Here is a 26571-nt window from a genome sequence, read left to right as displayed (position 1 = left end):
AGGGGCAGCCTTAGAGGAACCCTCGGACTGGCTGTGGGTTAGACACAGACAATATGACCCGCAGAGGTGGTTCTGGGGAAGCAGAAAGGACACAGCTCATGGGAGCACGGGCAGGAGCATACAATCTCATTGAGTTTTAATGAAAAGCTTTCCTTCCTTGGACGTAAGGCCTAGCTGGGTCTGAGGAAAGAGCTCCTTCGGGTTGAGTTATCACAACCCTTTGCATCTGTGGTCTGTTTGGACCACATCCAGCATCCACAGCATCTACAGTGGGCATGCTGGGGAAGTCCTCGTCTCTCCCACTCCTCTGCCTGGGCATGTGGCTGCCATGGTATTTGGCCTGTTGTCAGAACACTGAGTTCCCATATTAATCACAACAAGTGCGTTCAGAGAAGACCTGACCTGGCCCCTGCCAGCAAGCCGTCTCTCTGGCCTTGATAACATCTGTACCGAATTTTCTCCCTTTATATAATTAGGCCCGTTGGTATTTGCTTTGACTTTAGATTACGGTATGACTGGCATCTCTGAAATTTCAGGCCCGAAATATTTACTGGGCCCCAGGATGGTGGGAAAACCGAGCTTTTGCCAATGGGATTTTAGGTTTAGCCAAGAGAATCAGAAACTGTACACCAGCTACTGTTTGCCCGCAAAATGCATGGCAGCTCCCTGACTGGTGGGAAAGGGGTCTCCTGCCTTGTCCAGGGAGCAGTGCTGGGTCGGGCCTGGTGGACAGAAGGATACAGGGGGCTCCCCTCCTTTTTTCGTGCCCCTCTTCACCCCACATCCTTCTACCCCTGCTCCAAAACAGGAAAAGATGTACTAACTGCAAAGAAATGCAGTGAATCCAGACTTAACCCCAAAGCAAACCTCACCAGTGTCGGGGCTTGGAGTCCTGCTTTGAAATGACTGTCATTGTCTGGCTATGTCCAAGCCAAGGAGCTGTTTGTGGAGTGAGATAAAGAGTAGTGCTGGGCTTGGGAAGTGGGGCTTGGTTCTTTCCCGGTGGCTCTATCCAGAGAGGAAGCACGTGGGCTTGCACACCCACTCACTCCCTGAAGTCTCGAGCTGGATCTCAGTGGTGACTTCATTTCCCCTAATTAGGTGTCTACAAACTCTCTGGAAGGTTCCAACCAGTAAGCCACACTGATTGTGGTGTGGGAGCTCCTGATATGCTTGTTTGCACTCTCCCTTTGGGACCCTGCAGGCCCGGCTGAGTGATAACTGGATGATGGAACATTTGCTAGAGGAAGGGGAATGTGTTTTTTTAAGATAAGGTTTGATCCCAAGCAGAAGGGCAGTTACCAGATGCCTCTGCAATGTCAAGCAGTGAGGAGTGGGTCAGATTCCCTTGCCTGTCACCTTGCTAGGGGTAGTCAGATCCCCCAGGCAAACTCCTGCCTTAGGAAAGAGTTTCTTCTGATTCTTTCAGCCAGAGTATTGCCATTTTCCTCTGGTTTTAGACAGTATTGATGCTCCTCATAAGATTTTCTGTGAATGAAAAGGCTTTTGCCCAATATGCTATCCTAGGTCATTGTGGGGAAGGATCCTTGTCTTTTTCAGCATGCAGTGTCCGTTGAGGACCGAGCCTGGGGGACTCGTACAGAATCCTGTTTTGTCACTTCTGCCCACACATCCCAAATGCCAACAGGACCAAGGCCATAAAATACGCCTTTGGCACTTAAGACTCTCACCGGCCGGGCACGGTGGCTCACGCCTGTAATCCCAGCACTTTGGGAGGCCAAGGCGGGTGGATAACCTGAGGTTGGGAGTTCAAGACCAGCCTGACCAACATAGAAAAACCCCATCTCTATTAAAAATACAAAAAAATTACCCAGGCATGGTGGCACATGCCTGAAATCCCAGCTACTCAGGAGGCTGAGGCAGGAGAAGCACTTGAACCCAGGAGGCAGAGGTTGCGATGAGCCAAAATCACGCCATTGCACTCCAGCCTGGGCAACAAGAGTGAAACTGAATCTCAAAAAAGAAAAAAAAAAAAAAAGAAGAAGACTTTTACCATTTGGCTGCAGACTAACTCTCATCTCTTTTCTCTCCTTCCCATCTCTTCTCCCAAAGTATCCTTCTCTCCATCCACCTTGAGCTTCTTTCTCTTTCTCTCTGAAAGGGCAGTTACCTCTGCTGAAATGTTCTTTTTTCTTTTTTATTCCTGGCAAACCAGAAGCAGTCCAGCATGGTGGGCTCTGGAATAAGACTACCTGGGTTTAAATCCCTGCTCTCCCCCTTTCAATCTGTAAAAGCATGAGCCAATTAAGCAGCTGCTTTGTGCCTCAATTTCCCCATCTGTGAAAGGGGCACCATAATAGTTCCTTAGATTTGTTGTGAGGATTAAGAGCTAAAACACAGAAAGCACTTGAAACCGCTCAACCCACAGTAAGTGTCCAACAAATGTAGGCTAAAGTAATAATTTTAAAGACTCTCCTCTGTGAAAATCTTTTCCAACCTACCAGGCAGGATTAACTTTTCCATCTGGGCTCCAGAAAAAAACCAGCCACAAGAGATTCTAGTTATTTATTTTATAAGTTAGGTATTTTACCCCTAGCCTGAGAATTCCTAGAAGACAGGGCCTAGGTCTCGGCAATAAGAATGACAACATTTACACCAGTACGTGCCAAGCTCTGTACCGTGTTTTTTTCTCATGCACTTTTAAAAATTATCACCATTATCTAATTCCAGAACCTCCCAAAAATATACCCTGTATCCATTAGCGGTCATTCCCCAATTCTCCCTCCCCCATTTCCTGGCAATCACTGATCCACTTTTGTCTCATGGATTTGCCTATTCTGGACATTTCATATAAATAAAATATAATATGTGTCCTTTTGTATCTAGTTTCTCTCACTTAGCACAGTGTTTTTAAGGTTCATTCATGTATTAGAATTTCTTTCCTTTTCATGGCCAAATAATATTCCATTGTATGGATGTACCACATTTGGTTTCTTCATCAGTGGTGGCCATTTAGGTTGCTTTTACTTTGGGGCTATTGTGAATGATGCTGCCATGAACATTCACATACAGGTTTTTGTGTGAACACATTTTCATTTCTTTTGGGTATATATATCTAGGAGTGGAATTGCTGGCTCCTATGCTTTAAACCTCTATGTTTAACTTTTGGAGGAATGGCCACACTGTTTTCATGTATCTGCGCCAATTTATTTTCCCACCAGCAATGTATGAGGGTTTCATTTTTTTCCATATCCTCACCACACTTGCTGTTCTCTTTTTTATCACAGCCGTCCTAGTGGATGTGAAGTGATTTCTCCCTGTGGCTTTAATTTGCATTTCCCTGAAGGCAAATGGGGTTGAGCATCTTTTCATGTACTTAGTGACCATTTGTATAACTTCTCTGAAGAAAGGTCTACTAAAATCCCTTTGCCCAGTCTTTAGTGGGGCTATTTGTATTTTTATTATTGAGTTGTGAACATCCTTTATATGTTTTGGATACAGGTCCCATATCAGATATATGATTTGCAACTATTTTCTCCCTTCTGTGTGGTTGTCTTTTCACTTTCTTGATGGTTGTCTTGGAAGCACCAAGTTTTAATTTTGAAGTCTCATTTATTAATTTTTTCTTTAGTTGTTTGTGCTTTTCCTGTTATATCTAAGACACTATTACCTAATTCAAGACCACAAAGATGTACTATATGCTTTTTAACAGTGATCTTATTTACAATAACCTTATGAGGAGAGTAGTAGACCCACACAGATAAGGAAACTAAGTGGTCAAATGCTGGAGCTGGGACTTAACCCCAGTTCACTTTGACTCTGAAGTTCATGTGCATCTTATTGTGCATCCTTGCCAAGTCCCTTTACCTCTGCACTCCTCACAGGGCTTGGCGCAGTGGCTGGTGCGTGGTAGGCCCACAGGTAAGGTACACTGGGTGGATGAATGACAGGCCCTAACAGGTACACAGCTTGCACTTGCTGGTTGGTTCAGGAAGAGTGGGATTTGCGCCTCAGTTTTCCTGCTGACTGGGGGTTCATGTCTGTGATGCTAGAGGTTACCAACAGTCTCTCTCCTGTCTCACCTCTGCAGTGTCTCATAGTTGGGGGAGGACCCTGTGGCTTGCGTACTGCCATTGAACTTGCCTACCTGGGAGCCAAAGTGGTCGTGGTGGAGAAGAGGGACACCTTCTCCCGGAACAACGTGCTACACCTCTGGCCTTTCACCATCCATGACCTTCGGGGCCTGGGAGCCAAGAAGTTCTATGGGAAGTTCTGTGCTGGCTCCATCGACCATATCAGTGAGTGGAGTCTATGGTGATACCCCATGAAGGGAGGGGACTGACCCTGGGTGGGACATATCTCTCCAGGTCTAGGAGTCCCCAGCTTATTCCATCTTAGTCCCTGGGGGCACCATATATCAGACTAACAGACCTCTAGTAAAAGGCCTGCTTTGTGCCTTGTTCTGGGCCCTGGGTTATCCCGCAGTGGACTGTAAGCACCGTGAGGTCAGGGACTGCAGCATGCCTTAATCACCAGACTATCTCCAGGACATGAAAGAGTGCTTGACTCATAGCAGATGCTTGATAAACATCTGTTGGATGAATGAGTGAGACAGAGAAACAGAGGCAGAGGTAAATAGCATAGTCTGCACCCTGACGAAGCGCATTGAGATTTTGTTGGTGGTAATGTGCTTTAATAGGGTTAGTCACACTTGCTAAAGGAAGTTGGAGGAAGGGGCCACACAAAACCATTAATGGGCCAGATAGTCAAGACCTTCCATACAAAGAAGTTTGGACATTGTGCTGGTGTTGCTGGGGAGCCATGGCAGGTTTTAGAGCAGAGGAAAGAAACAATTGGATCCTTGTTTCCTGATGGATCTCATACCAAAGTTTTAAAAATCTGAGCTTTAAAAAGAGAGAGAACATCATGATGGGACTTCAGCCAGAATAGAAAGGAAAATAGAGAATGTGGACTTCAGGTACTGGGCATCCCTGAATGCTTATATAAGGAGAGATGAGTGCTGAGGCCCTTCTGCTCTGATGTTCCTCAAGCCTGGAGCTCTCTGGGCTAGGTCTGTGCAGACAGGTTTTGGGAAAGGCAGCCTTCCTTCCTGCAGCTTTGCAGTGGGGAGGTCTTTAGCTGTTTTATATGCAGTTGACACTTGAACAACACAGGTTTGAACTGCAAGGGTCCACTTATACATGGGTTTTTTCAACCAAACTCCTGCAGGATGTAAAACCCACCTATATAGAAAGCCGACTTTTTGTATACTTGAATTCCACAGGGCCAACTGTAGGACTTAAGTATGCATGGATTTTGGTATACTCAGGGGTTCTGGAACCAATCTCTGGCATATACTCAGGGATGATTGTATAGCAATAGTGACCCATGAAAGGGAGGTTAACACTATGGGGAAAGCTCAAGAGTTTGAACAGATTTGGGTCCAAAATATGTCTTTTCCATTTCTGTCTGGCTTGGGGCAAATCCCTTATCCACTTCAAGCCTCAGTTTTATCTCCTGTAAAGTGTGATTAATTTCTGTCTCCTAGAATTGCTGAGAAGATTAAATGAGGTCAAGTTTGTAATGTGCTTAGCACTATGCCTAGCACATAGTAAGTGCTCAGGAAAACACTTTGCATCCCATGCTGTACAGTGAGCAAGAAGCAGCCATCGTCCCCAGACTTCAGAATCCAGAGCTGCTTTCTCTGTAGGGGTGGGTGGGAGGAGGGCCCTGAGAGCCATGTTCTTATGAGGACAAGAATTGATGGGAAAAAGGAATGAGGCTTGGGCGGGAACAACTGGAGAGAATTATCAGTCACATAGGGTATAATTTATTCAGACACAGGAGAATTTACCAGCTATGCCCCCAGAGTTTATTCCCACTTTGAGATGAGAAAATTCCAGGAGTCCAGTGGAAATTTGGATTTTACTCAGAAAGCTGCAGTGTCAGCTTTCAAGATGTGCTCTCCCACCCATGGAAGAATGTACGTCGGTTACCAATTTAGAACCACTGTATTGAGCACCACTTTCTCATCAAGTTCTCTTGAGGGGCAGAGCCAGGTACCAGGATGCCTTGTGGGGCCCTGCGCTGGTTGGGCTGGCTTCCTGGCCAGGAGCCCTTCTCTGCCCTCATTGATGGGGCTTTCATTTAACCCCTAGTCCTTGGAAATCCTGCAGCGTGCCGTAGTGCCGGTGGGACTCTAGAAATAACATTGAGACAGTCAGAATGATCATTGTCAAGGGTAGCTCCAGTACTTGTGAGAAAGGAGGCAAGAAGAATTTATTGAGCGCCTACTGTGTGCTGGAACCAGACTGAGTAGGAACCTCAGGACTATAAGGAGAGGCCAGGCCTCGCCTGGCAGGGTGGTTCCTGGCAGGAGGTGGATTGGGTTCTTTAAGCTGATTGGCTTTGGATCACCCCAGCCACATCTCTAGCCCCAGCTGCATCATCACACTCAGCACTGCTCAGCAGTTCTCCATGTCTGTGTTAACATCCTCCTCCAGTTCCCACTGTGGCCATTCCAAACCTCCAGCACGGTGACCTCATTCCTAGCAGATGGCCTCCCTCCTGTGTTCCTGGTCTAGGCCCGCTTTTCTCCCCTGCTGCCCCAGCACCCATTCCTTCCTCATGTCTCATGCCAGGTCACAGCTGGTGCCTCCTTTCCAATTCCAGTCCCTCTGGCTTCCTTCCTTCCTTTCTACCTTCCCTGTCAATGAGTCTTCCTGCTCCTCCCCTCATGCCAGCCCTCCGGCCCTGTTGTTGCCCTGCCACCTTTCCTTGCCATAAGGTATTTATTCTAGAAAGAAGGGTGTAGACTTGGTCCATAATTTCCATTCAAACCTTCTAATGTCGCAGTCTGCTGTCTTCCCCACCTGTGTGCTAAAGAGATTTTCACCAGCGTCTCCGAAAGCTCCCAAACCCCCAAGTTCATTGGCCTCTTGTCACCTTCACAGTCCTTCATCTCTGTGGGATTTGATATTCTTGGTCCTTCCTCTCTTGGCTTCCAGGACCCCCACTAAGGCCCTGTTCTACCACCACCACCCTCCCCCAACCACCATGTCTTCCCCCATTCTGTTTACCTCTGTTCCCTCCATTAGAAGGTGTGTTCTGTATCTCCTGTGCCTAGCATGGCACCTGACATAGTATAGATGCTCAATAAATACTAAGTAAGTCAAACCCACCAAATACAGAAGGGCTCACAGAAAGTTTAAAACTTCTCACTCTGCAGAAAAGTATTTGGAGGCATACCCATTTGTGCTGAATGGCAGGAGACAAAACAGAGAAATAAGATTCCACTCACTGGGGGAGTTTTGAAGTGTGGGTAAGCGATGGGGAAGCATGACCCAGCTTTGTGGGGAAAATTTCCTACCCACTCCTCACCACTGGATGTCTAAGAGCTGAGGCATAGGCCCCATATAATGAGTCACTGATCACGGTCTTCACTGAGGCCCTTTACTCTTCATTTCATCAAACCCAGAGCCCAGCTGGGGAAGGAGGCTGGAAAGACAGAGCTTCCCCTGTTACAGCATCATCTAGCAGGTAGAACAGGGTCTAGAAATCAGACAGATGTGGGTCCACATTCTAGCTTTGCTCCGTGTGGCCTTGAGCAAGTCACTTAACTTTGTTAAGCCTCACTTTCTCATCTACAGAATGAGAATAATAACGATTCCAAAGGGCCACTGTAAGAGTTAGATGAGAAAACATAGAGCTCTTGGTGCATAATCCCACTCACTAATGATCGTTGTTGGTATACTGCTGTGCTCAAAGGTCACTGAGCAGCAGTGATTATGTAGCATTCTGCATATAGGTGGTATTCAGGCATTGCTGTGACAGTTCCTCTCTCCTTCCTGCCTGACAGGTATTCGCCAACTACAGCTCATTCTATTCAAGGTGGCCCTGATGCTGGGAGTTGAAATCCATGTGAATGTGGAGTTCGTGAAGGTTCTAGAGCCTCCTGAAGATCAAGAAAATCAAAGTACAGTATAATTTTCCTTTTCTGCCTAGAAAGCAGATACTACAAAATAGAAATCCCACTTGCTGCTTCCAGAGGGTGTTTCTGTAAGAGTTATTCTTATTGGGAGCTGGTTGGCATAACGCCACTGAAGGGTATTTTACTGTTTTTTTCACCATTGCTATGACTTTAGGTTTGCTCTTTGGCTCCAAGGGGATTTATGATTAAGCCATTAAACCTATAATTTGGTTACCCTGTCCCAAGGGGATGCTACTTTGGCAAAGGAAATCTAATCAATAAGTAGGACAGAAGACAGATTTGGTTGTTTGGTAAGGTTCATTTGCGTGTTCTTCAAGCTGTGTGTGTGTTTAACACACATATATGTGGTTGTACTTGTACCCATGGCACATTTTAAAATCCAGTAAAGTGAAGCTTCTAGAGCAACTGTGAAATAAGGTTCAAGATGTTATTTGGTATATAATACTCTTAACCATATTGAGGTATCATTTATAAACTATGATATTTGCCCGTATAGGCATATCATAATGTTTCTCTTTTTTCCTTTTAGCATGTTTGTTTAAATTCTTATCCCTTACACACACCATGTTCAGAGTTTATTCAGGATGCCTCTGCATCTTACTTATTATTAAAATTATCTACTGCTTGGGAAGGGCTTTGAGTTTGGGACCAGCTTAGTGTCGGAGACCTTGTAGTTTCCTGCTGAGGGTACATTTCTGATTTCTCCTGTCCTCTGCTCAGATTATTTGAGAATTTAAGGGAGGCTTTAGTTAGCTTTTGGAGCAGGACAGCATTCACTATTTGACATTCAGAGACTGTGTACTTTTAACCTTTTCCAGACCTCTAGTGGACATTAAATCTTAATTATCCAGGCTTCACCTGAATTTTTTTTTTAAATAAAAGACAGTGTAGTGTACACCAGAACATTTTGAGCATACAATAGAAATTAAAACTGGTTTCCTTACACCCTACATATCCTTTTGGGTCTGTTTAGCAATGAGAGGCACTGAAGAATGTGGGAGAATGTGAAGAGAAGATGGTGGACTCTGTTGAGAAAAATAAGGTGCAAATGAGAGTAGTTTGTGGAGCATTGAGGATAGACTCCTAGCGGAGGCCAACAAAACCAGGCATGGAGTTGGTGTTGCTGGTTTACTTCATCCTGGATTGAACTGACACTCAGGTCAGAGGACACCAGATTAGAGAGTGAATCTGGACTGCTCTAGCCTTTCCCCTGGAGACTCTCTCTGTGATGCACAGACCTGGCTGCACTGTCCATTTCTCACAGCCACCACACGGGGGGTATAATCATTCTCTTCCCACCTCTCTCTGCCAACTCATCTCATTTCTCTGTCCTGGTAGAAATTGGCTGGCGGGCAGAATTTCTCCCTACAGACCATTCTTTGTCGGAGTTTGAGTTTGACGTCATCATTGGTGCCGATGGCCGCAGGAACACCCTGGAAGGTGAAGACTCTTCTTCTTGGTGTGGGAATGGGGAGATGGGAATGGGAGAGGGTACATTGGGGAAGAGTTGGAGAAAGTGGGCAAGATGCAGATGCCAGAGCTGGATGGAGGTCTTGATAGGAGGGCAGACCATCCTGTCCCTCGTGAGGTAGAACAGCCCATCCACCTGTGGGGTGGGCAGTTCAGGGGACAGCCATCTCATTCCATCTGAACCTCGGTTTTCTCAACTGTAAGATGTGGATCACAGAACCCTTTCAAAGTGTTGTTATGCGGGCTGGGAAAGGACTGGTATGTGAAAATGCTTTATAAAGATAAAGCGTCATGGGGGAAAAATGAATATCCATTATTGAGCACCTCCTGGTGTGTGAGCCATGGTGCCGAGCACTTTCATACTTACTTCAGCTAAGATAAACATTTTTATAATACTATTAATGGTATTTGCTTACTTTCAAGTGTAATATTATTTATACTTGAAGGAGGAACTCACCTCTTTTTGTAACTTTTAAGCACATCCACTGCTGGGCAGGCAGGTATGTCTTGCCAAACTGTCAAGGTACAAAGGCCACACTTCTCTGAGTTCTAAAGCTGAAGCATAGCATCTTTCATGGGGTAAGATCCAGTCAGTTTGTGAGAGAAACCCCATTGCCAGAAAATGCTTCCGTCCCCTCCACCCCGACACCAAGACTGATCCATCCACATGCTGTACTCATTGATATTAACCATGCTAAATTGAGACCACAGGTTATAAACAACGTGGCCCCAAATAGGGCAGTTCTGCTTTTTGAGCCTTGCCCCGTCAAGAGCCACAGGCTGCAGACGCCTGACTGAGAGGATACGTCACTCTGAGGATGGGACATGCTCCCTGGAACAGGGCTAATCTTAGAAAACTCAGGATCCGTGGGCCGCCTGGCTCAGGACCTTCCCATCTGCCACATAACTGGGGCTGTTTGCCACTCCCCTTTCCCTTTCCATACCCACCTCCCCAACCATAGGTCATCAGTATCTGACAGGGAATGTTTAAGCTGACAACTTGGATGTAGTACTGTTGGAATTTTACACTTGGTAAAAGTGTAAGTTAGAATATTTGAGAATCCAGGACCCATTGTCAGCTTGAGTATAGTTGGGCATTTCATGAACATGGAAAGAAGGGTAGAAAGTGATGGAGCCATTTGAGCCACTCAAGGCCAAATGCGTAAACTAGAGCAGGGCTTCTTAGTATCAACACTGCAGACGTTTGGGGCCACACCATTCTTTGACACACAGAGTACCCTGTGCATTGTAGGGTGTTTAGCAGCATCCCTGGCCTCTGGCCCCCCAGACACTGGCAGCACCCCCAGGTGCGACAACCAAATATGTCTCCACACATCGACAAGTGGCCCCTGGGAACAAAATCACCTCCAGCTAAGAAATGCTAGATGAGAATAATGGCCATTTCTGACCCTCTTGACAAAGGTCTAATGAAGGACAACTTAAAAGAGGACTATTGAATAGAAACCCAAGGTTGTTGGCCAGGCGCGGTGGCTCACGCCTGTAATCCCAGCACTTTGGGAGGCTGAGGTGGGTGGATCACCTGAGGTCAGGAGATCGAGACCATCCCGGCTAACACAGTGAAACCCCATCTCTACTAAAAACACAAAAAATTAGCCGGGCGTGGTGGCACGTGCCTGTAGTCCCAGCTACTCGGGAGGCTGAGGCAGGAGAATCCCTTGAACTCAGGAGGTGGAGGTTGCAGTGAGCCAAGATCGCACCGCTGCACTCCAGCCTGGGCGACAGAGCAAGACTCCATCTCAGAAAAAAACAAAAAAAAACCCCAAGGTTGTCACTAAAACGGATTTTTGACAGATGATTGAGAATCAGTGTGAGGCTGGAGTACATGGTGAGCAGATGTGTGGGGCATTCCCAAAGGTGGCTAAGGAAAGGTTATGTCTGGAGGTCTGCACCTTTGTGACAGGCACCTGGCGTTACACAAAGTACACAGCTTGCCTGGGGCAGGGGCACTCAGGAAAGGTCAGATGACAGCAAGATGGGGGACTAGGAGGGAGACACACTGTTGAAAAGTGACTGTTGTGTGGAACCCCTATTAACCTCAATCTCAATAGGGAAAGTACCAATTCAAGAGGCCAAAGAAGAGACCAAGAGCTAGCAAAATAGACATGGGGTTTTATTAGGGATTCACAGGGGAGGGAGTCCAGTGGCGGTGGGTGGGACAGGAGACCTGGCTTCCCTAAAGAAACAGTCTAATGGCAGCGGGCTGGACAGCACAACAGCCCAGTGGTGGCAACCTGGGCAGGAAAACCACAACTGCTTGCAAACAGCATGCAGTTTATTCAACATTTTCACTTAACACCCTCATCTTAACCTCCACCTGGCAACCTTCATCCAACCCAGAACTCAGGGCCTGGATCCCCCTGCATGGTCCATGTTCCACAGGGTGGGCCAGGAGCTCAAATATCCCTCATAGACAAGGAAGAAGTCTCGGGGTTGGCCACTCCTGGATTCCCCAGCTCAGAACACACATTCAGGTGTATCAGCCATACAGGGTCATTCTAAAAGTGTGCTTCAGTTATTGCTGTTAGGTGCGTTTACCCTGCACCAGCTGCTGTGATCCTCCGTAGCACTGCCATTCAAGAGCAATTTTAATGTAAATCATTGAAAACAAGAATTAGAGCACTAAGCCTGGGCAACATGATGAAACCATGTCTCCACAAACAGTTAAAAAAAAAAAATAAGGCAGTCATGGTGACACATGCCTATTGTCCCAGCTACTTGCCGGCTGAGGTGGGAGGATCGCTTGACCCTGGGAGGTCGAGGCTGCAGTGAGCCATGATGGCACCACTGCTTTTCAGCATGGGCAACAGAGCGAGACCCTGTCTGAAAAACAAAACAAAACAAAAAACGAATGAGAGCTAGAATTCCATTTATTCATTTATATATGCATTGCAGATGTACTAAGTGCCAGTTACTGGGAACTGGTACACTATTTTCCTCTTTTCAAAGGACACCAGTCATATTGGAGTAAGCTGGGTCCCACCCTACTCCAGTATGACCTCATCTTAGCTAATTACACATGCAATGACGCTATTTCCAATAGAGTCACATACTGAGGTACTGGGGTTAGGACTTCAACACATGAATTTGTGTGTGTGTGTTGGAGAGGGACATAATACAACCCCAAAAATTGGAGATACGAAGAAAATTTGTTAAAATCCCTGTCCTGCAGGAATTCAATGTAATCTACTTTTCAAGGGGGTCGGGAGCAGTGGCACCATGAGAAATGCTAAGAGTAGTTTTAGTCCTATAAATTCAAAGTGCATGTGGGTCTCTCATGAGTGTATCTAGCAACAATGACTGACACATCCTTAAAAGAGTGCATCCTGTGACTGCCTATTGGGAAGGATCGCTTTTCCTTTCATTTATTGAAGCCTAACCAGGTCCTATAGATTTTAGAAATGGACAAAGTCTCACTGACTTTTAAAAGCCTTGGGAGAAAACCTCGGTATTTCTGCACGCTCCTGTCCACTAGAGATCCAGAATCCTGGTTTCACTGGCCTGGGAGGCATCTGGGAACAGCTCTCCAAATAATCATTTTCAGTTTTCACACCAAATCCAGAAGATAGACCCACTTTTTCGTTTCTCCTCATGCAGGGTTTAGAAGAAAAGAATTCCGTGGGAAGCTGGCGATTGCCATCACCGCCAACTTCATAAACAGAAACAGCACGGCAGAAGCCAAGGTGGAAGAGATTAGCGGCGTGGCTTTCATCTTCAATCAGAAATTTTTTCAGGACCTTAAAGAAGAAACAGGTGGGACCTTCACCTTTCTCCCAACCAGGCCAAGGTCTAAAGTTTGCAGTTTCTAAAGTGTGCAGAGGTGTGTGCTGGCTTTCTGGGCTCTTGGGCCTCGAGGGACTCACTCTGATAGAGTGGAAGCAATGATTTTCCCTAGGATAGTGAATACAGACAGGATTCCTTCTGGGACAAGAGAGATTCTTGAGGGAATGTTCTGGATGTTGTACATGAAAGGAGATAGTGGACATTTGCTGAGTGCTCATTACATGCCAATTTCTCAGTGTTGTGGGGTGAAAAGTGGAGGTTGACACGATCCTTCCCACAGTGGCTCCCTGTCCAGGAAGGGATATCTGTATAAACCATCCTAAGGCAGGTGGCCAGCACCGCACCCGAGGTCAGCATGATATTTAGGGAATGCTGAGGATGGAGCCAGTCACCTGTGGATGGTTCCTAAAGGTTCCCAGGTGATTCTGTGCAATGCAGCACTGCCCTTCCCCAAGAGGGACATCTGGATACGCCCAGGAACATAACCTGTACTGGCACCAGTTGTCACCCAGCCATGGTCCTAGAGGATAGGAGGTATTGATTCATTCACTCAATATTTATTAAATGCCTACTATGTGCCAGATGCTGTTCTAGGGCTTGAGAATGAGCAGTGAGCAAAACAAAATCCGTCCCTCCTGGGCTTATATTCTACTAGAATAGATGGTCAATACACAAATAAACCAGTGACTCATCAGGTGGTAATAGGGACGGCAGAGAAAAACAGGGTGAGGGGAAAGGGGAACGAGTCGCCTGTCTCCAATTAAGTAAATTCCAGATACTTTTCCTTTCTTTTTAACCTGATTAAAAACACATATTTCTCCTTGAAAAGCAATGTAACAACAATGTTAAATAAGATCTGTATATGGAAAATAAATCATCCACAATCTGACCGCCTCACACGGGAATAGTCTTCAGACTCACCTGCTCCTTTTCTGTAATTTTCCACCAGCGTGCTTGCTTGTTACGTGACTGTAGCTTAAATCGCAGTGTCCACACTCTTTAGTCAGCTTTTCTCATTCAGTGTCACATTCCAAACATCATCCTCCTGGTGGTCACTTTTAGGGGCTGTGGAATATCTCATCAAATTGATGTATTGTCACTGCCTAAGCACTGAAACCAGGGATTAGCAAACTATGGCTGGCCACATGGTTCTATACTGCCTTCGAGCTAAGAATAGTTTTATGTATAGGCTGAAGAAAACAATCAAAAGAGTATTTTATGACACATGAAGTTTATTTAAAATTCAAATTTCAGCATCCATAAATAAAAGCTGATTGTCGCCCAGCCATGTCCATTTCTTTACATGACTGTTGATGGCTGCTTCTACCATGAGAGGTCATGAAAGAGACCACAGGGCCCATAGGCCAGAAATATTTCCTAGCTGGTCCATCACATACACACACAGACAAAAACTTGCTAACCTCTGATTTAGGCCTTCCAGTTATTTACTGTTACAGATAACACTGCTTCTGTTAAATTATTTCTTTAAGATCATTTCCTAGGAATGGCATTAGTCGTTGAGCAAGATTGTACCTCTCACTGGCCAGGAGGGTATGTGCTCCACTGCACAACCCTCTCAGTTTCACCTCCATTGCATTATTTCATTAAAAGCTTGAATATTTCCTGCCAGTATATGGTGTCCTTTTGAATGCTTTGAGAATCCTCCAACCCTCCCTTCCCCTAAAAAACCAAGAAAATAAATACTTAAGTCACTCAATATAAATGAGAGCAGGACATTGAGTGTGTTTTTCCACGTTTCAGTGAACTTCCTTTAAACTTTGCTGTGATTGTCACCTTCGGCCATTGTTTCACAACAGTGCCCTCAGACAGTGAGAGTCATGACCTTCCTTATTCTCCTGGGGGCCCTCTGCATTGATGCCTGTTTCCTATTTAACCTTAATACAGGTGTTCCTATGGTTACCCAGCACGCCTTGTGTAAATGCTGATATGTCGCCATGTGCCTGTTCCTTTCTCTCTCTTCAAATAAGCCAGTCAGCCTCACACTTGAGTATGAATTGGCATCACCTAGAGCTTGTTAAAGCACAGCATGCTGGCCCTATCCCCAGGGTTTCTGATTCAGTGAGTCTGAAAAAGGGCCCTGATAATTTGCATTGCTAGTATGTCCTCAGGTGATGCTGATGCTGTTGGCCAAGGACCTCCCTTTGAGAACCAGGGAGCTAAGCTCTCACTGCACAGCATGGTTTTAAATGCAGGAACTTAGTGTGTAAAACGTCTTGTGATTGGTGGAAAGCACAAAAAGATACAGCCTAGCCTTCTAACCTGAGTTGTTCCTACCACTGCCCTTGGGTTTTCACATACAAGCCAGGAAATGGTAGAAATATTCCTTGGCATAGTCATTGGAGAATTCCCACAGTTCTATGCCGCTATGGGTGCATGGAGGGCACACTGGACAGGACTTGGAGCTAGATGCTCTGGGGTTCAAATCCCAGCCGTGTCATTGCTGAGCTTCTGTGGCCATGGCCGGCACTTGGCTTTTCTGCACAATTACTCGGCTCTAACTTATAAATACTGGCCCACAACCCCTACAGACATTGTGAGTTTTAACAGGAATAATGCCTCTATAGAACTATAGAAGCTAGCTGCTTTGACTTGGGTAGATTCTAACACTCTGTCTTGTCTTCGCCAGCCTTGTGTGCCTTAAAAACTGGTCTAACATGAATATTCTGCAGATAAATAACAAGACCAATAATGAAGCAAAGTACAGGTCCTGGCGCACAGTTGGTGCCGAGGAAGTAACGCTGAGCTTGTGAATGCTTCTCTTTTCAGGCATAGATCTTGAGAACATTGTTTACTACAAGGACTGCACCCACTATTTTGTCATGACAGCCAAGAAGCAGAGCCTGCTCGACAAAGGTGTCATCATTAACGTACGTACCTCTTGGCTGCGATTTCCCGACTTCGCGACCTGGGCTGGTGACATCGGCAGGTGTGAAGGCAGATGTCATCCTGCCAGAAACTGAGCGAGGGGAGGAGGGGGGAAGGTGCCACCCGCTCACACCCTTCTTTTTCTTGGTGTTACATGAGTATTGGATAAAGAAGCCCATGCCAATATGCACAGAGAATTTTCTGCAGAGGGACGTGTGATGCTGTGAGACCTTTACCAGGTGTTAATGTGGATCGACTGAGTCTTTTCCTTCCCAAGTCTCATCCAGCCTTGCCTCTTCTCTGGGAGGTCACATGTCATTTGGAGGCAGATGGGGGCTCCTTTTCCTAATGAGACATATGCATCCTTTGACTTGTGAATTTCATGCTGTGGACCCTTGTCACAGTGTGGGGGAATTTCATTATTCATGTAGTCAAAAAGACTCGATCTGCATCTTGACTCTGCCACATACCTCCTCCAGACTGTGGACAACCTGTTTATCCTTCCTGAACCTCAGTCTTCTTATCTACAAAATAGGAATGATAGTTTCTGCCTGAAGGGGTTCTTGGAAGGAGCAAATAGAAGATATATATAGAGCACCTGGCACAGTGCCCGGCAGAGGGTGGGTTTGTTGATTCCCTCCAAACAACTTCTCAGCCTTGTTTCCACACTGGCTGTTTTGTCCTGCTGGCTTCCTGGCCTCTGCTTCGTGGCTTTGCGACCTCATGCTTAAGCACAGAGCAGGGTTGGAAGGAAGAAACATGGAGTAGTGGGCCCTGACTGGAAGCTTCTTCGGTCAGGTGTACAATCCTTCCAGATCCCCTGTTGTTGCTGCCGCTGTCACTGCCGCTGCTGCAACCTCAAGATAAGGATCACACTGCCCAAGTTCAGCCTGCTGTCTGGGTGTCGGCCTGGAGCCCAGGCAGCATGGTGGCCATTCATTGCTGCTTGTCAGAGAAGAATGCAACTATCTTCTTTCCTGTGTGTGCTGGCAGCTGGCTGGGTGGCATTAGTAACCCAGCCGCCCCGTGGGCCTTCTCCACTTCAGCTCAGGTCTTTGCTGACAGCCTGAGTTGTGGACGGAGGCTGTGAATGCGGGCTTGGTGAAGTGGGCTGAGCACGCCAGCAGATGGGTGGGCGATGGGCATCAGCAGTGTCCCACTGCTGACTGTCAGTCTGGGAGTGGTGGCATCCCCTTCTTCCCTCTGCCTCACAGAAGTTGCCTCCTGAAGTTGCCGCCTTAGTCTGAGACTGGGGGGTGCAGAGGTGTAGGGGTAGCGGGCACCTTTGCAGAGGAGAGGTTAGGCAGGCAGGCAAAGCTTGATGGGTTTTGTGGTTTGCGGAGCACCCTGGCCTCCCGGGATGCTAAGGGCACCCTCAGGTCATCCCAGGTGTCTGCTCATGGCAACTCGCTTCCCTGGCTGTTGTCAAAGCCCCTCCAGGCCCACGCTTGTCTTCACCAAGGCCTTTCTTTCTCCTTCAGAGGCCCCTGGGAGCAGCTCCTGAGCTGGTGCTGAGGAGCCTCAAGGTACAAGATGGGAAAGAAATTGGAGGCAGGCCACAGGCTGGACACCTGATTGGAACAAGAGCTATAGCCTGAGCCTCCAGGTGTCCAGCCAAGTTCCTGACCCATCTTCCCTGAGCCGCTTAAATTTACATTCTTCTCTTGCTCCCTGGAGGAATGGCAAGTTTTCTGTTTTCCTCTCCCTACATGGATCCGCATCTTCCTATAGCCACACAGAGGGTGCCGAGTAAATGTTTGTCGAATGAATGACTGACCTCTGGACAAGAGGTTTTCCTGCTTCCCCATTGATTCCAGCTGATCTCTGGGCTTCTTTCCATGGCTACTGAAGGAAGAGTAAAGTTTCTCTTCAAGCAGCCGTGCCTCTGGGCTCTCAGCTGTATCCAGCTTTCTCTTCCCCACTAGGAGGATGTCCCATCCCAGAGCCTCCCTGGACCCTGCCTCTGCTGGCCCACACATGTGTGGGCTGGGATTCTGTCCTCCTGTCCTTGTCCTCATCTGCTCCCTATGGTTTTGCTCTTTCTTCCATCCCCCCACTCATCTGGGACCCTCCAGCCGCTAAGAGACCCCACAGCAGCCCTAGGCCATTAGGCTTCCAGCCAGCTGTAGCCTAGTGTCTTCCCTTTGCTGGGTCCCCACGCTCCTGCATGAGGCGTCCACGCCAGGCACTGTCTTCATTGTGTAATGTCACCCACTTCATCTTAGGGATGCTTGGGGCATGTTTTGAGGGGGGGTGTTTGAGACCTCTCCCTTCTCTCTTCCCCCATCTCACCTCCACACCTTCGGAGAGATAAGTGATCATGTGACCACAGAAACAGGGATCAGAAAGGAAATCAAATAGCAGGAATTCCATCCTGGACACCGGGGCCTGACAAAGAGCTCTTGGACCAGTGCTGGATGCAATTTGGGCGGTTTGGTTTGGATGGGGAAATATGAGTTTCCAGAACAGGGTATTTGAAATCATGGCTACTCAGAAAATTGAGGCAGTGGTCGCTCTAGCTGTAGATGCAGCACTCTGTGATTGTCAAGACCTTTGTAATTGAGGGTGCCTTGGCTGGGTCCAGGATATACTTCATCATAAGCCATATCTGGAGCCAGCATGAATTAGAGGGGACAGGAATTCCCATTTGTCAGTCACTTCCCACATGGGGCTAGGGATTTCGTGTGTACATTCATTCCATCTTCTCACGTGGCTCTGTGAAGTTGGTTTTGATATTCCCTTTTTACAGATGAGAGACTGGAGACTCTGAAAAGTTAAATAACTGGCCCAGATTTAGTTAGTAAATAGCAGAGGTGGACTTTGGCCCATTGCTCTCACTGGCCCCAGAGCCTGTGTTCATGTTACACACTGGTCCCCTCCCACTCCAGGTGTCTGTACTTTTTGTGTCACCTTTGAGAAAGGTGGTCTTTTAGTCTCTTTAGCCACACAATGAGCAGCTTGGACTCTAGGGATACACTAAACTTGCCAGCTGTCTTCAATCCTGACATCCTGTGTTTCATTGCTAGTGTCCCTCCAGGATGGATATTCCAGTCCTCACAGCTCAGGGCCCTGCACTCCCCATGAGAGAAGCATAACAATTAGCACCAAAAGCAAGCTACTGGGGAGGCTGAGGCAGGAGAATTGCTTGAACCTGGGAGGTGGAGGTTGCTGTGTGCCAAAAATCACACCATTGCACTCTAGCCTGGGAGACAAGAGTGAAACTCCGTCTCAAAAAAAAAAAAAAAAGCTAAGCTCTGAGAGCCCTCAGCCCATCAAGTAAAGGAGTCACTGATTTTGGAAAGTGTGAGAGGTTACCCATTTTCTTTTTCTGGTCTTGTTTGACCACTAAACATGGCATATTTGGACCACACTCGTTTAGCTGAGTTTATTATAAAATCACACTTTCTGATGGCTCCTTTGTCTCTTAATTGTACTGAAAGTTCTCATGAGAACCAGCCCTATGAAATGTGCTCGTTGTTTGCTCCAAGACCATTATCAAGTGCACTGTTCATTATAACTCTCAACGCGCCCTGTAGAAATTCTTACGTGAAACAGATCTTTTAGAATTTAATGCCAGGGAAAAATTACCTCCCCTGAGGAATTTCTATGCTTCCTTCTTTCTGATAAGGAGAGCTCTGGGGCATATCACATTTCCCTTTTGCCTTGGATGCCAGGAAGCTCAAAGCCAAATTTGATGCTTAATCACAACCGTGTTAACCCTCACAGCTGGCTGATTTATTTCCTCTTTATTCCCTTGGCCCTAGTTTTTGTATGTCTTTTCTGACTAGCCTCACTGTATAGACCCATTCCAAGTCCTTTCGCCAAGAGGTGGGTATGAAGGCTAGCCCTTTAGAGGGGGAGGTTGCTGCACCGTGTTTTCATCTTCCCCAGGACTACATCGACACAGAGATGCTGCTGTGTGCGGAGAACGTGAACCAAGACAACCTGCTATCCTATGCCCGGGAAGCTGCAGACTTTGCCACCAACTACCAGCTGCCATCCTTAGACTTTGCCATGAACCACTATGGGCAGCCTGATGTGGCCATGTTTGACTTTACCTGCATGTATGCCTCAGAGAACGCGGCCCTGGTGCGGGAGCGGCAGGCGCACCAGCTGCTCGTGGCCCTCGTGGGTGACAGCTTGCTTGAGGTACTGCCTGCGCTCGGAGCCCCCATGTTTCTCTACGAGACAGATCCCACATTTGTATTCTGGCAGGCAGTATCTGCCGTTGTGCAGCGGGGAGAGGACAGGCTCTCAGCCAGTTGGCAGGACTCTGCCAAGCTTGTCCCGGCCTCAGAGCCTGTCCTGTTGCTGCATTCAGAGGAGCCTTTTCTGCCTCTGTGTGGTTAGGACAGCCTTCTCTTCTATCTCCTGGCTCTTTTGCACTGACTTCTTTGATGAAGTACAAAATCAGGCAGGCCCGGTCTAGGCCACATGAGCCATCCTTCTCAGAGTGTGTGGACCCTCAGCTGGGCCAAGACTTCTTCCTCATGTGGGTGGCCCTTTGTGGCCTTTGAGATCACACAGGGTGCAGGAGAGGCCTATGGGCCCCAAAGTCTCCTTTCCATTCATAGCTTCCCTGCTGAAAATTCTTCCCAGAAAATCTGCAAGGGTGCAAGGATCCTTAGATTAAATGAATGTTTTCTGAAAGGAGAAAGTTTTCTCTTTAGTGTAAGCACTGATTATGTATTTATTCCAAGTTAAGAGTCAAATTCCAAACCATGCTTTGGGTGCTCATGGAGCAGATTAGTCAGCACTTAGCTTGGTTGACTTAGTCCTTGGGCACCATTGTGCATGGACTTGAACCTAAGACCCTTGGTTGAGCCCTCAGTGCCCATCCTGCTTCTGGCCCAGACTCCTTTCCCAGCTTGGTTTCTCCCTATCCTCCTCCCATGCTCCATGTTATACCCAGAACAGACAGCTGTTCTTCCATCAGGCGCCAGCATTTTCCAACCACCATGCCTTTGCCCACACCATTCCCAAGTAGCTCAGGATCAGAATCTCATCCATTCATTAAAATCAGCTTAATGCAACTCTTAAGAAGCTTATTCTGATTTCCATCCCCCTCTCCTAGGATGGGAATTTGTCTCGCCTTTTCTGAGCCCTAAAGCAGTTTTGCTATGCCTGCGTCATAGCACCCTTTACATTTAACTTTCTGCTACGGTTATTTGACCTTGTGGTGAATCCACATAGGTAGCAGGGTCCCTGCCCTGTCACCTCTCTGTCCCTCCAGTACCCTGCACAGTCCTGGCAATCAGTGTGTGCTGGGTACAATGAGATCATAGACTGGGAGTCATCAGAATCAACTGGAATTTTGCACGTTTTCTTTTGCAGCCATTTTGGCCCATGGGTACAGGCTGTGCCCGTGGCTTCCTGGCAGCCTTTGATACGGCATGGATGGTGAAGAGCTGGAACCAGGGCACCCCTCCTCTGGAGCTGCTGGCTGAAAGGTAAGCTTTGACAGCAGGGCTCCTAACTAGGGGGCAGGGCCACTCAGGCAGGAAAGGGGGCAAGATTAACCCTCAGGTGGCTGCTGGATATACCTGGAGTCTCTGCCTCCTCCATTCTGCCTTCCCATGTATGGCCTGATTTGATCATCAGCATCCCCAAGGATGTTTTCTCCATCATTGTCTGACTCTTACAGTGACTTTCTCTGGGGGCCAGGACCTTGGTCCCTGGATGACAAAGAGAAATCTTCATCTAGGTTGGCCCTGCAGCTGGGGCTCCCCAGCATCGCTCATTCACCCAAGAGCCAGAGAGGTTTATTTAAGGGAATCTTCCAAGGCAGTGCTGAGTCTCCTGTCCTGGATGGGGGTTGGATTCTCTGGCTTTCCAGGCCTCTCCCACCGCTGAGATCCTGGGCTTCTTCCCAGACCCCTGCTGCTGGCCACGTGGCTGTGACAGCTGGTGGATGGGGGGAGGTCAGGGCTGGCGGGCAGAGGCAGGCCTCTGACAATCTTGGGTGTGGAAGCCTGTGGTCGTGGGGAGCAGGCCGCAGGAGGCAGCGTGGCTGAGCATGGTTATGGCAAAGCCACAGGCCACCGTGCTGCCAGCCCTGCGTCCCTCCCCTCTGCCTGGGTGGAGGAGCCCAGCATCCCCGTCACCCAAGCGCCCCTTTCCTCTTGGCCCCTTTGACCTTCTCCCCACTTTGCAGATCTCAAGAACCAGGAGTGTCAGGTATTTCAGGGAAGGGTTAGACAAACATGTCCAGGAAGCCCTTGAGCCAGAGGAAGGGGAAAGTAGGGAAGGGTGGGGAGAAGGCCTGAGGTGGCAAAAGTGATCCCTGACCTCCAGGCTCCGCCTCCCTCCAGGGAAAGTCTCTACCGGCTGTTACCTCAGACAACCCCAGAGAACATCAACAAGAACTTTGAGCAGTACACGTTGGACCCAGGGACGCGGTACCCAAACCTCAACTCACACTGTGTCAGACCCCATCAGGCAAGTCCATTGCTGGGGCCCTGTCTGAATCACTCTGCACTGAACAGTGGGAAGAGGCGGTGGGGAGGAGGTCACATTAAATTTTGGTCCATTCCTGGGACTGAGGCCACCAAGGCCTGCTGGCCTAATGGTGGGACCAGTTCTTCTACCCACTCGAGTCAGCATTCTTTCTAGCCCACAGGACAGAACTAGAACACATATGGGGGAAGAGATATATATGTATCTGTGCATATATTTACATATATTGTCACTATGCATATGCCTTGCTGATCTTACCTGTCTCAAATAATCTACTTCGCCAAATATGCTCTCTGCATACCACCCTTGTCCTGGGGTCCATTTCTTCTTCCACTGATTTAAAGCCACCAAACTCTCTACCTCTTTGGTCAATAGAACAGAAAATTGTGTGAATTTTTTAAATTAGCTAATTATATACACACAAATTAGCTACACACACTCCCACTTAGTTTGCCTGCATCTGGGTGGGGGATTGAGGCCCATTGCTCTATGACTCAAGTTGCCTGCGTTCCGTTGCCGAAGGTCATGCCTCCCAGCAATAGAGGAAAATGGTGGCAGGCACTGAATTGGGGGGGGGGTCGAGTTTAGGGGCCCTGAGACTAGGATTGGGGGGAAAACTGGTGGGCAAGCATGTTGTCTCTCTTGCTCATAGGTGAAGCATTTGTACATCACCAAGGAGCTGGAGCACTACCCTCTCGAGAGACTGGGCTCACTGAGGAGATCTGTCAACCTCTCCAGGAAGGGTAAGCCGCCCTCCTGGGACCCTGGTGGGTGGCTGGGAAGGGCTTTGAGGGGAGGAGGCCTGCTCAGTGGCCGTGGTGACACAGGCTCTGCAACCAACCTTTACCTATGTGGCCATGGGCGGGCACCTCTCCTCTTTGTACTCCAGTTCCTCCTCTGTAAGTCCAAGAGAACCCCTGCCCAGAGAATCAGTATGAGGATGATAGGAGCTAGTGTGTGTCGAGAGCTTCACACAGTAAACGTGAACCGGGGGATTATTTCACTGGGACTTGTTCTTATTTTCCTGTTGTTTTCTTGCATGGGGGCCTTGTCCCCCTTAAGTAGATAATGAGCTTAATGCACTTCGCCCTTTTCCTGATCATCCTGGGCCTGGCAGTGCGCTGGACACAGGGCCAGTGCCCAACACAGGGAGATGGGATGGTTAAATGAGGAACCCCCAGCACCCAGCTTGGCTCAGGATGCTCTCCTGCTTGGAGACCTCTTTGGCTACCTGTGCCTGTCCAGACTTTGCCTCCTCTCCTTCCTTAGGCAAACTCAGCTGTACTCCTCCCTCCCCTCCCCACGCACCACGACATGCCCCACTGCTGTAATAAACCACTTACTATAATCAACCATTTTACTGTTACACAAACAAAGCAGGTTTTTCTAGATTCTTTGCCACCGCACACTCCTTTCTGTCTTCCTGGAATGACTTCTTACGTCTGATAAGTTCCTAGATGCTCTTAAAGAATAAGCTCAAACGTACCTCCCTATGACACTTTTCTTTGGAGAATTCCCCTCCCAGAGCAGACTTGGGCAAACCTGCTAATGTGTTCCCACAGCCCCCTGTTTCTCCCTCCATCACAGCACGGTGTCATTGTCACCCCCTCTGTGACTGTCTTCCCCACTAGATGAGCATGTTGTTGGCAGGGCCTAAACACAGTAGGTCTTAGGGACTTTGCTGGAAGATAACATGCTTCCTCTCCCCTCCCGCCACACTCTTGACCAGGCCCCCAAGCAGCAGTCCTCAGGGAGCTGCACCCATGCCAATGGCCCCCTGCCGTGGCCCCTTGCCTTGGGGCCGCTCCTCCTGGTCCCCAGCCGTGGTGGCAATGAGAAGGGATCGCCAGGGCAGACTGTGTGAGATTCCTGCAGAGCCTCACTGCCTGCGCTCTCCTTCTTGCAGAGTCAGATATCCGGCCCAGCAAGCTCCTAACCTGGTGCCAGCAGCAGACAGAGGGCTACCAGCATGTCAACGTCACCGACCTGACCACATCCTGGCGCAGCGGGTTGGCCCTGTGTGCCATCATCCACCGCTTCCGGCCTGAGCTCATGTGAGTCTGGGCCCCAGGCTGGCCACTGGAGACAAGGGATGCCAAGGCCATTCTGCTGCATGCAGAATCTTCATTACTTGGTTCAATATTTCTTTCTGTGTTTTGATTTGAGATTTTTCTTAACATTTGTTCTTTTCCCATTGCACTGATTACTCTGTCAGCAATGTGTTTGATCTGTATTCCTAATATGTGAGGATAAAAATTGGCTCAGGCTTAGTGATGGCACTCTTGACACCTCACTCCCCGCTACCCTTCCCCCCCGACCCCCATCACCATACTCTTTGGAAATTTGAGCATTCACACTTTGGATCTCCACCCTCAAGAGAGGAGTATGGGTCAGACCTAATTCCAGGGACTAGTTTGAGGGTTTTATAGAATTAGGTTTGAGACCCAGATCCATAAGCTGTGTGTCCTTGGGCGAGCCACTTACCTTCTCTGAGCTTTAGATTCTTCATCTACAAATTAGAAATAGCAGCAGGGCCATTGGGGAGATCAGGTTATGTTTGAGGAAACACTGTGATGCTAAAGCATGATGCATCTGTATTTAAATCGGCAGCAGCAGAACTTCACAGCCAGGTGCAAATCACAAAAAAGGCTGACAGCAAACCTACCCAAGGGCTAGTAATTGGTACTTTAGGAAGCGAGGTGGCCTTAAGAGGATGGACTCTCCTTTTTTTTTTTTTTTTTTTTGAGCTGGAGTCTCTTGCTCTGTTGCCTGGGCTGGAGTACAGTGACGCAATCTCAGCTCACAGCAACCTCCGCCTCCCAGGTTCAAGCAATTCTCCTGCCTCAGTCTCCTGAGTAGCTGGGATTACAGGTGCCCACCACCACACCTGGCTAATTTTTGTATTTTTAGCAGAGATAGAGTTTTGCCATGTTGGCCAGCCTGGTCTCGAACTGAGCTCAAGTGATCTGCCCACCTCTGCCTCCCAAACTGCTGGGATTATAGGCATGAGCCACTGTGCCTGGTCTCCCTTTTTACTTTATATGCTATGTAACTTGATGTTTTTTACAAGATGCCCATTTTACTTTTGTAATTAAAAAGAAAAAAAGTAAGGGATATATTTAAAAGTAAAATAGCTCATAAATGTTCTCAAGAGGTTTAAATCATTTTCTGATGGCTTTAGCCCAGGCAGCAATAACGTCATCATGGCCCGAGTCTGATTTTGTCCCTTCCTGACCAGTGGAGTGGTGGGTGAGAACTGGGGGTAGGGGCTGGGGTCACTATTCCTACCCTGTACCCTGCCGACACCTGGCAGAGTGTCACCCTCAGTGCTCCTTACCACCTGAAGGTGCTCAGCTCGCCATACCTCTGCTTCCTCTCCCTGAATTTCTCTACTTTGTTTTGATTCTCTAGCAACTTTGACTCTTTGAATGAAGATGACGCTGTGGAGAACAACCAGCTTGCATTCGATGTGGCTGAGCGAGAGTTTGGGATCCCTCCAGTGACCACAGGCAAAGAGATGGCATCTGCCCAGGAGCCTGACAAGCTCAGCATGGTCATGTACCTCTCCAAATTCTACGAGCTCTTCCGGGGCACCCCACTGAGGCCCGTGGGTAAGCACCTGCACAGAGATTTTGCTTGGCCCCTTGAGCCAACTCTGTCCTTGTCTCTGAGTCTGGCTGTTCCTAACACTGGTATGGTCTGTTCTGGGGCTGCCCAGTGTGTTCCCCTTGACTTTGAGGCCAAACAGGGGTGACTCCACTCACCCAGCCCCTGTGCATGTAAGTGGATCTGTATGCCATTTACATCTTGAGTTTGGGGTGAGAGAATTATTTTAGAGGGACCTGGTTACAATGACACCTTCTTGTTTTTGATTTTTTGTTTTGTTTTGTTTTTTTTTTTTTTTGAGATGGAGTCTCGCTTTGTCGCCCAGGCTGGAGTGCAATGGTGCGATCTTGGCTCACTGCAAGCTCCACCTCCCAGGTTCACGCCATTCTCCTGCCTCAGCC

General features: G+C 48.0%; 1 protein-coding gene across 13 annotated transcripts in view; it reads left to right on the top strand.

Annotated features, from left to right (window-relative positions):
- Positions 1–26571, top strand: part of MICAL2 (microtubule associated monooxygenase, calponin and LIM domain containing 2) — a 242395-nt gene that overhangs the window by 89473 nt on the left and 126351 nt on the right. For 12 of the 13 annotated variants that reach the window (XM_055282392.2, XM_063641981.1, XM_055282404.2 and 9 more), the window contains 11 exons: positions 4052–4259; positions 7820–7936; positions 9290–9391; positions 13037–13192; positions 16010–16110; positions 20000–20257; positions 21443–21558; positions 22420–22546; positions 23217–23307; positions 24471–24618; positions 25976–26175. In XM_055282392.2, the coding sequence (XP_055138367.1) occupies positions 4052–4259; positions 7820–7936; positions 9290–9391; positions 13037–13192; positions 16010–16110; positions 20000–20257; positions 21443–21558; positions 22420–22546; positions 23217–23307; positions 24471–24618; positions 25976–26175 (1624 nt within the window). Of the gene's footprint in view, positions 1–4051; positions 4260–7819; positions 7948–9289; positions 9392–13036; positions 13193–16009; positions 16111–19999; positions 20258–21442; positions 21559–22419; positions 22547–23216; positions 23308–24470; positions 24619–25975; positions 26176–26571 lie in introns of those variants that run through there. The other variant, XM_055282405.2, reaches the window with a different exon arrangement.

Source organism: Symphalangus syndactylus, chromosome 6 (assembly GCF_028878055.3).
Source record: "Symphalangus syndactylus isolate Jambi chromosome 6, NHGRI_mSymSyn1-v2.1_pri, whole genome shotgun sequence".
Taxonomy (NCBI): domain Eukaryota; kingdom Metazoa; phylum Chordata; class Mammalia; order Primates; family Hylobatidae; genus Symphalangus; species Symphalangus syndactylus.
Note: the sequence above shows the minus strand (reverse complement) of the source record. Positions and strands in the feature narration are given on the sequence as shown.